The sequence below is a fragment of the Fukomys damarensis genome, unplaced genomic scaffold (genome assembly GCF_012274545.1).
Source record: "Fukomys damarensis isolate Sample0158 unplaced genomic scaffold, DMR_v1.0_HiC HiC_scaffold_7, whole genome shotgun sequence".
NCBI lineage: Eukaryota > Metazoa > Chordata > Mammalia > Rodentia > Bathyergidae > Fukomys > Fukomys damarensis.
The window spans coordinates 19,215,910-19,225,580 of record NW_022900919.1 but is presented as its reverse complement, the minus strand read 5'-3'; the positions used below and the strand labels follow the sequence as shown (position 1 = coordinate 19,225,580).

The 9,671-nt window shown below is 44.9% G+C and overlaps 1 protein-coding gene across 2 annotated transcripts in view; it reads right to left on the bottom strand.

Moving 5' to 3' along the window:
- Wdr93 (WD repeat domain 93) overlaps window positions 1–9,671 on the bottom strand; it is a 40,376-nt gene that overhangs the window by 26,135 nt on the left and 4,570 nt on the right. For both annotated transcript variants that reach the window (XM_010621068.2, XM_010621067.3), the window contains exons 2-6: window positions 7,872–8,211; window positions 7,052–7,244; window positions 4,997–5,061; window positions 2,778–2,856; window positions 1,487–1,596 (exon numbers count right to left, since the gene is read on the bottom strand). In XM_010621068.2, coding sequence (XP_010619370.1) covers window positions 1,487–1,596; window positions 2,778–2,856; window positions 4,997–5,061; window positions 7,052–7,244; window positions 7,872–8,177 — 753 coding nt within the window. In that variant the 5' untranslated portion in view covers window positions 8,178–8,211. The remainder of the gene's footprint in view (window positions 1–1,486; window positions 1,597–2,777; window positions 2,857–4,996; window positions 5,062–7,051; window positions 7,245–7,871; window positions 8,212–9,671) is intronic.

The following is a 9,671-nucleotide window of genomic DNA, read 5'->3' as shown; positions in this document are numbered from 1 at the left end:
ATATACACATATGTATGTATATTTTTACAGTTCTGTGGATTGAGCCCAGGCCCTCTTCCCTGTGCTATATTGCCACCTATCTATCTATCTATCTGTCTGTCTGTCTATCTATATATTAGAAAGGGTTTCACAGAATCATTAAATTGCCCAGGCTGGGTTCAAAGTTGAGATCCTCCAAGATTCCACACACGCACCTCTATACCTGGGTAAATATAATTTATAGTAAAAGAACTACCATTGTAACAGGCATTAATCTGTTACTTGTCAGTGTATGGGGGAAAAAGCTAATTATGATAACACTCCCAATCCAAGATGCTTTCCTGTTTGGATTATAAATGAGCCTATCAAAAAAGTCTGTCATTTGGGCACTGACTATGCTACTATGGGACTGGTTGGTGAGAAAGAAGCAGGAAGTCTGGCCTTAATCCAGAAATTCACTATCCAGTTAAGGCAAAGGGACTTTCATGGATGTTAAAACAAGGGAAGCATGTGATAAATGTCAGAAAAGAGGTGCAAAGGGTAAATTCTGTAAGCATTTGCAGAAGGGAGCTGTGGTCATAGGCCTGCCCGCCAGTCTGAGACACTGCGTGGGTGGGAGGCGTGTGCCTAGAGCACTTCGGGAGTCACCAGCCATGAACGTGGGCCTCTTCCTCCATCTCCTGTACCAATAACACAACTGCATTTTTACACCTGATGCAACATGGTTTGGTTTGGTTTTTGGTTCTGGCCTGAACTCAGGGCCTTCACACTGAGCTACATCCCCATTCCCCCACTTTTTTTTTTTTAACAGTCTTGCTGAATTGCTAAATTGCTCTTGCTGGCCTCAAACTTACAATTCTCCTACCTTAGACTCCCAGAGGGCTGGGATTACAGGCGTGCACCACCATGACTGGCACGATACAGCATATTTTAATGTTAACCATGAATGTTAATTGTTGGTGGTTAAAAGGAAAGAAAAATAGTAAGTGCACATGGTATAAATAGGCAAGTTAAGTCGTAATCTTTACTGAGGAACTGTATCCTGCAGGCACAGCATGAGGCTTGGGCATCGTGTGATTGGGCTGAAATGGCAGTGTTCCTACCTTCTCAGATGAATACAGACAACTATCCTTATTCCCGTACATTAAGAACACTCCCTTTATAGCATGGTCTGGGAAATTAAGTGCAATTCAAGGCATTCAATGATTATTTCAACCTGGGGGAGGAAATACTACCAATGGGGCAGGGATCAGAGAGAAAGAGCCTCCTTTCCGAGAAAGGTCGGATAGGGTCTTCACAGACAGAGAAGCCGGGCTTCCCAATACTGGACTTGTCTCTACTTTTAAAAATTTTATCCAAAGCAAATCAGTTTTGGAGCCATGAGCCACAGCTCCCGCTTTCCTCTCAGTACCTCCAGAAGCCTGTGTCTTGGAATTCCAGAGGATTTGGGATGCTGGGGGTGTCCAGGGCAAGAAAACTGTGTCAACGACACAGGGACGTTTCCTACCAGCTGTCTGGCTTTTTTCTTCTGGTTCAGAGTGAGTGGTGGGTGCTCCACCTCCTTCAGCCACGCCTCCCTGGGCAATTTAAACACATCCAGCCACACGTCTCCAGCTCCTGTGTTGGGAAGTCAAAGAATCCCTGAGCAACAGCAAGCGGGCAACAAGTCCCAAGAAGGGCTGGCCCTGCCTGCTCAGAACTGCTGGCTTCGACTGCAGCACCTCTGCAGTGGAACACAAGAAGGTGACTTAGACAGACGGAAGGAGATGTTCTCTTGCCAGTGTGATTGCAAGTTTCGCGAGACAGATAGGAGCAGAGTAAGGTGACGTACGGCTGCGTGCAACATGGTATCCTGGATTGAACCTGGAGTAAAAAGTTATGTTAGTGGGCCAGGGATTTTGCTGCCTCTCTCGTAAGCACAAGGTCCTGAGTTTGAACCCCAGTACAAAAAAAAGAAAAAAAAATTATGTTAGTGAAAAAAGCTGACGAAATCAGGAACAAAATCTGTGGTTAACAGTTCTTAGTTAATAGTTTTAGAGGGAGGGAGGGAGGGGAAAAGGGATTAAGATGTGTTATGTACACATACTACCTCCCCAGAAGGAATATAAACATTAGGTCCTTATAAACTAAAATAAAAAAATAAACAATTAAAAAATAATCATTATGGGAAGAAAGGAGCTAAAGGTGTAGGGAAGGTGGGATGGGTAGGGGAAGAGAAAAAAGGGAAAAGAAAAAAATGCGAGAGAATAAAAATGAAACTAGATAATAAAAAAATAAACAATTAAAAAATAATCATTATGGGAAGAAAGGAGCTAAAGGTGTAGGGAAGGTGGGATGGGTAGGGGAAGAGTAAAAAGGGAAAAGAAAAAAATGCGAGAGAATAAAAAGATGAAAATAGAGTGTTTGTAGATGGGGAGGGGAGGAGGGGGTGAAGGGAGGGCAGAGGTAAGGGGAAAAAATGAGAATCAAGACTTGTCGTGTAGAGGTACAAGATCCCAACAATGAATGTAACTGTACTGTATCCCTAAAATGTACCAATAAACTCAATTAAAGCTGGAAAAAAAAAGGCAAAATTAATAAAACATGTTTATTCATAAAAAAATAATCATTAATAGTACTGTATCAAGGTCGTTGACTTAGTCTGGTATAAATGCTGGTGTCAACACCAAGGCTTGGTGAAGGTGCTGGGGAACTCTGTCCTGCAGCTGCAGCTCTTCTGTGACTACAGCGCAACTTCTAGAGTAGTCATCCGGGAGGGGCACACGTGAACCCTCTCCACTGCCCCGGGGTGACCTTGCCTTGCAGCAGAAAGGCTGCGAAGTCCCCGCCTTGAGAGATCTCCATCTTCACACAGGTGGGCTGCTTGCTGGTGTCATCCTGAAAAGAAAAGAGATGCAACAGAGTAGGAACCACAGAGAGAAGCATGAGTTTCAGGGCCTCTTGTGGTTGATACCAGAGCACGGATCCTCTTCAAGCCCGGGACAGGAAAAGGCGCCCCCCCGCCACTGCCTCATACGCCCTGTCCACACACAGGAATCACATGAGATGGTTTGTAAAAAATCGGGACTGTTTCCTTTCAAAAGCTTTTTATTTATTTATTTAATTTTTTTTGGAGACAGGGTCTCACTATGTAACTGAGACTGACCTGGAACTCACTATGTATGGTTTTTTTGTTTGTTTGTTTGTTCTGTTTTGTTTTGTACCGGGGATGGAACTCAGGTCCTTGCACTTGCAAGGCAGGCGGCGGAACCACTGAGCTAAATCCCCGGCCCTGGAACTCACTATGTAGTTCAAGTTGGTCTCGAACTCACAGCGATCCTCCTGCCTCAGCCTCCCGAGTGCTGAGATTAGAGGTGTGCACCACCACGCCCGGCTTATCAAAAACTTTTAGACTCATTTCCGGTGCTTCTTGGTCTGCTAACAGATCTCCTGGTCAGGTCTGCAAACTTAAAGTCTATGCTGGCAATTGTTCAATTAAATCACAGTCAGTTCTGTATAACACTGAAAACCGGGGGTGGCCAGATGCAGGGCTCCATCATGGTCACAGCAGAGCCTGGACGTGACAATACCCAAGTTTCAGGTACAGAGAGAGAGTTCCAGTGTGCATGGTTATGCTCAAAGGAGCTTAAAGACTACTAGCAAAATGGGTGGTGAGACTAGTTGATAAGCTTTCCAATTTATTTAGGGAGAACTACTTGAAAATATATATCTTAGTATCAACTTGATGTTATGGAAATTTTCAAACATAGAAAGAGAGAAAATAACATAATAAATCTCTAGAACCCATTTTTCTCTCTCTCTCTCTTTTTTTTGGACCGGGCATCTAACTCATGGCCTTGTGCTTGCAAGGCATGTGTGGTGACACCGAGATACATCCCCAGCCCTACCCACTTCTCAATATGACAAATATGATTTTATTCATCACCAGTCCAACTCAGTGAATTACTATTTTGCTTTTCCAAATCCCTAAAATATCAGCAATAATTCCTAAATACCATCTAATATTCAGTTTGTTTTTTATCTTCCTTTTGTTTTGTTTATTTTTGATACCAGGGGTTAAACTTGGGTCCTTGGGCTTGTGAGGCAGGCTCCAGAACCACTGAGCTAAATTCCTGGCTCGCACTTTCCTTTTGAAATTAGTTTGTTCAACTCAGGATCTAAATGAATCCTGTGTAGTTCCCCCCAACCCTTTTTCAGTACTGAGAATTGAACTCAGCACCTTGTACTTGCCAGGCAGGTGCAGTGCCACTGAGCTACATCCCCAGCCCTTTCCCTTGTTAGCTTTCAGAATACTGTTTGTGCTCTTATCTAGCAACTTCTAAAGGTGACATCGAAAATTTTTTTAAGTACTATTAATGAGAAGATGGCCTTAGTCTTAGCACTTGCAGAAGGACTGCTTGAGCCCAGCCTGGGTGACTTAGTGAGACCCTGACTCAATAAAAAAGGTCTAGGGATGTAGCCTAATGCAAACACTCTAGGTTCATCCCCAGTACTGCGAACAAACAAACAAAACCAAAAAACCAAAAAAATAAAGTTTGACTGAGGTAAGAGAATTTGTGTTCTGCCTGGGTGTGGCACAAAGGAAGGAGAGAACAGCTCTTCTCAGGCATATGAGGAAAAGTTCTCAGAAAAGGAGAGGTGCTTGGTCTTGAAGAATGGCAGAGATTTAAGAAGCACATGTGGTATGGGTAGGGAGACAGGAAAGAGAACAGCACGGGCTTGGGAACAGAAATGTGAAACTGGAAAATGCAGGGGTTTTTTTCCAGTACTTCGTGCAGGTGCCAGTTTGACGCTGAAGAGAAAAATCTGGACTCAAGTTCTTTAGTAACCTTCTTCCCTTGACAACTGGCACTCAGCTTGCACACCTGAGGGAACGGCCTCTTTGGATTGAGTATTTTGGAAGAGGCTCTGACTAGGGAGGTGTCTATTTCTTTCTGATCTAGGAGATTTAGTGTTGCCTTCTGAATAAGTGAGCTTGATTTGCTTCCCAGTTAAAAGTGAGCACATAGGAACTTACCACTTCGTTGATGGCTTTGACTAGGAACAGACTGTCCTTATACAAGTAGAACAGTCTGATGATACCTGAAACAGAAGAGCCAGTGGGAACGTAAGACAAGGGAGCCACAGAAGTGTGGGGCTCGCTACCGGACCCTCTCAATGACCATCTGGGTCCTCCTCCCTGCTGCCCATGCCTGTGCTACCCAGGCACCCTGGAATGCTACCCTGTCCTTATGCCCAGCCCCTCACCTGCCCAGCCCCGCCTGACTCTCCCGAAGCTTTCTATGAGCACCTTGGCCACAAACCCCGCCCGTGAGTCCCAACCACCTGTTTGGCGTCTGATCCCTCCTGCTCCACACTGTTATCCACTGTGAGAGAAAGGATCATCCACCTGCCCAAGGGCCTCAACTCTAACCACACTCCTCATGCAGTGCATTTAGCTGAATTAATAACTGATTCCATCACTCTGGTTCCCATTTAACCTGAGGGCTTGAATGTACAGTCATCCCTCACCATGACTTACCTGTTTCTGCAGGTGCCTCCCAGGTACCCAGAACCTTCCTCTGTGCCTGTGATAGAGGCCTCCTTGAGGCATCTGGCCACAGTGGGTGGCAGCCTGACTCAGTCTAATGGAGATGCATGGGCACCTCTTCTATGCCAATGATTGTGCTAGGGACACAAGACTGTTGGCCTTCAAGTCTGTCAGCCTGAGGATTGCACAGACATGAAAGCGCAAGTATAATGCACTGTGGTTACTGTGGTCCTTGCTGTAGCCCAAACTCCTGAGCAGCGGTGTTCCCCACAGGGGTCCTACAGGTGCCTTGAGGCTGTGCATGCTCAGGTGGAATTCGCTGCTCCTCAGAACCTGTCTCTGTCACTGCTAGTAAGGAATGGCATTGCCATCTTCCCAGCAACCTTGGGCAGGGAGGAGGACTGTTGTTCCTCACTGTTGAGATACTCTTCACCTCCTCCCTTCCTGTGCACATATTTCAACACTCACTAAGTTTTTCCATCATATTCTCCTTTTCATTTTTTAAAGATTTTTTATTTTGCGCTTTTTTTTTGTGTGTGTGTGCCAGGGATTGAACTTGGGCCCTTGCCTTTGCAAGGCAGGTGGTGGAACCACTGAGCCAAATCCCTGGCTAATTTTATGCTTATAGAAAAGTTGCAAAAAAGTAGTACCAAAAGTTCCCTTATATCCTTCATCTCATGTCCACTAATAGGAACATCTTACATAACCACAGTGTATTTCTCACTTTTCACGTTAACAGCCTCTGCTTTGGCCCAGACCTTGACAACCTTTGCTAAATGAAGGCAGCAGTCCTTCCTGGTCTGTCTGCCTCTGGCTTTAACTACGTTAGACTCCTGCCTGGGGTTCTTCAGGGTGCTGGCCTGGGCTGGCTGCTGTTTGGGGAGAGGCTTGCTTTCACGCATGACTCAACTCAGCGGGAGCTTTCTGCCCTCCTGCCCAGTATCACACAGTCACCTCCCTCCCTGGTCAGTGCTGACATTGCCTTCTCACACCTCTAGAGTAGGGAAGACCCAAAACCAGGGCAGCAGCATGGGCTGCCCACAGCTAAGGGCACGCTAGAGGGAGCACAGCCAGTTTGGGGGCAAACAGTAGGAACAGTTTACCTATCCAGGCCACAGACCATGGTTTCTATGCCATACTCCCCAGGGAGGCTATGGGAGGAAAAGCAAGCTCTGGTTTACATGAGAGGTAGGACTGCTGGGTGCTGGACTGGAGCGGATGCTGGGGTTTGAAGCTTGGTTTGAAGCTTGCCTATGACACCCACTCTCTATGTTACCTCAAGTGCATTACATAACCGCCAGGCCTCGGATGCGTCTTCTGAAGAGGGACAGTACACTGCACTTTTCTCTTAGGACTGCTGTAGGGATTAAATTCTGTAAGAATTAAACAGTGCCTGGCACACCATATACCTTCTGTAGGTATCTATTACATGACCAGGGAGCATACTATAGGCCTTGTCCCAGTCAGACCCAGAGAGGAAATTAAACTCAACAGTCTACAGGCTGTTAAATGAGGCTAAAAAGGAAGATGAAGAACAAATACCCAGTTCATCCACAGGAGAAATAAGTATTTCACTCCCTAAATCTGTGACCCAGATGGAAGTGACATCAACCTTAAGTTTCTCCCAAACGTATATTCTTTCAGCATTGTACAGGTTATAGATTGAGAATCCTTTGGCTCCTCCAATGAATACATAGTCTTGTGACATAGCCATACAATTGGGTCTTTGGTTGATCTGTGAAAACAAAAGCAAAGAGAAAAGGAACTACTCTCAGCTGTCACTGTCTCCAAGTAACACAGGTAATTTCAGAGAGCATCAAGGGCTCTGTCTACATATATCATCCTGAACAGAGCGCTGATCTACAACTCTTGCCCAAGCATTAAGACATTCGCAGCATTTCACATTTAGGGAAAAGAGGTCAAAGGAAACAAAGGAGGCCAAAACAAAGGAAACAAAAGAGGTCAAAGGAAACAAAGAGCTGAAAACAGGTGTACACAACACTAAATATGGCCATAGGCCCTGGGCATTCGTCACCCAGTACACATGGGACGAACAGGAGCTGAGCCATGGGTAGACTCGTAGTCATCAAGCAAGAGAGCAGGTTAATTAATGCCTTAAGGAAGATTCTCCAGTACCAGTAGCTGAATATAAAAGGCCTCTGTATAATCTTTAATCAACCAAAATGCCCAGTTTCCCCAGTTGGCTACCAAAGCTATTTTGATGAGTGTCAGGGTGCTTATAATCTCCCCCAAATGCACCTGTCTTGTCCAGTGAAGGTTTCAGGAGGATATGTTCCCCGGCACACGCAGGTGTTTTCATTTATTAACACGGCACTGAGAAGCCAGAATGCCTGCTCGATACCTGGATTCCTGTGACTGGAGTGTAGACAGTGGGCTGGATCCGGGTGCTGTCAGCTTCTCTCAGTGCAACCCTTTCTTCTATAAGTTCCCACGACCGATCAAACAGAAGGTTCACCAGCTTGTTGATCATTCGATAAGGCTGAGGCAGGGAATCCAGGCCCTGATCTGGATCCTGGAGGACATAGTCTTCCTCATCATCATCTTTAGGCCAGTCCTTCTCTGTGGGGGACAGCACCTCTGGTGGTCCCTGCCGTGTAGAAATAGGCAGCCTCTTCTTCTTCGTCCAGCTTCCTTTGGAGTATGACATCACCAAAGGTGGCAATGGTAGCCTGTGTGAAAAGCTGAGGAGGGAAATAAAGGAATTCTGAGAAGAAAGGGAAGCAATAAGAACCCAGAACCATGCTTCTCTGGTACAATACCCTCTGGAGACTATCTATTCCACAGTCTGACATTTCTCTTATTTATCACAGGACTGTTACCAGGTTCCTAGGATACAGTCTTTGTAACAGGAATACTATCAGGAGAGACAGCTGATTTCTAGGCTCAACCAGGAGGAGATGTGCTGCAATGGAAGGAGAGGAATTTGGCCAAGTTCTGAGGATGGTAGTGGTGTCTTGTCCCAAATGGAGCTCATCATCTCTCCTACAATGAATGCTTTCTTCTGACTGTCCATCTCTGCAAATGGCTGTGCTCAAGGCGGCAGGGCAGTGGGCCACGACTCTCCCACTTTCTTTTCTCTCACCCGCAGTCAAGAGCAGTTCAAGCACTGCCAAAGCTCCCTGTCCAATCTGTCCCTTTTCCTGCTCCCACTGCTGCCACCCATGAGCTGTAGGTGCATGCCTTGGGCTTAGGTGACTGTTCAAGGGTCTATGTAAATAACTGAGGCAAAAAAAAAAAAACCCTTACGAAATCAAAATAACTAAATACTAAGAAAAATATCAATAGCTTATTAGCTCCACTAATAAAAAGTTTAGATTTACAAGAAGAGAATAAGTAATCTGTACCTTAGAGAATTCAACATTGTATATGAAAAGGATTTCAAGTATTATACTGTAGAAAGCATTGAATGCAGAACTTCAGAAGCATGAGTAGTGGAGAGGGTAGAGGAGTAGGGCATCACACGGAGCAAGTGTCTGAGGGCCATGGAAGTCTGATAAAGGCCCTGCTGCCATAATTATCTTTTCTCACATGCGTGCTGGGGTACCTTTGTGATATTTGCAATGCCTGGGTGAGAAGACTCATTATCACCTGGGAAAGAACTACCTGAACTGATTAATGGAAACAGTAGCCTGAGCTCACACAGAGCCAGGAATAATGTATATTTCAACCAACCATAGAGAGTCTCATAATTCACAACTTTGGGTAGAGTCCTCAGAAGATTCTTATCCCAGTAGTGGGAAAAATCAGCCCTAGAACAAATGCTGCACTGGTATTACTCAACAAATCTGAGAATCGAGAAGATCAAACTGTTTCTAAGAAATTTAACTGCATCCTAGAACAAAGCTCAAGAATGCTTACAGGAATACAAAAATATCCAGCATCTGATGAAGCTGGCAATGTCTGAGATAAAATAAACAATTAGCTGGCCTGCAGAGAGGCAAGAAAAAAATAAGTCATAATGAAGAATAAAATCAATCAATTGAAGCCAACCTGGAATCAATATAGATTTTAAGAATTAGGAAAAAAAAAAAAAGAATTCGCAGGGACACAGATTTAGCTCAGTGGTTCCACCACCTGCCTCACAAGTGCAAGGTCCTGAATTTAATCCCCGCTACCAAAAAAAAAAAAAAAAAAAAAAAAA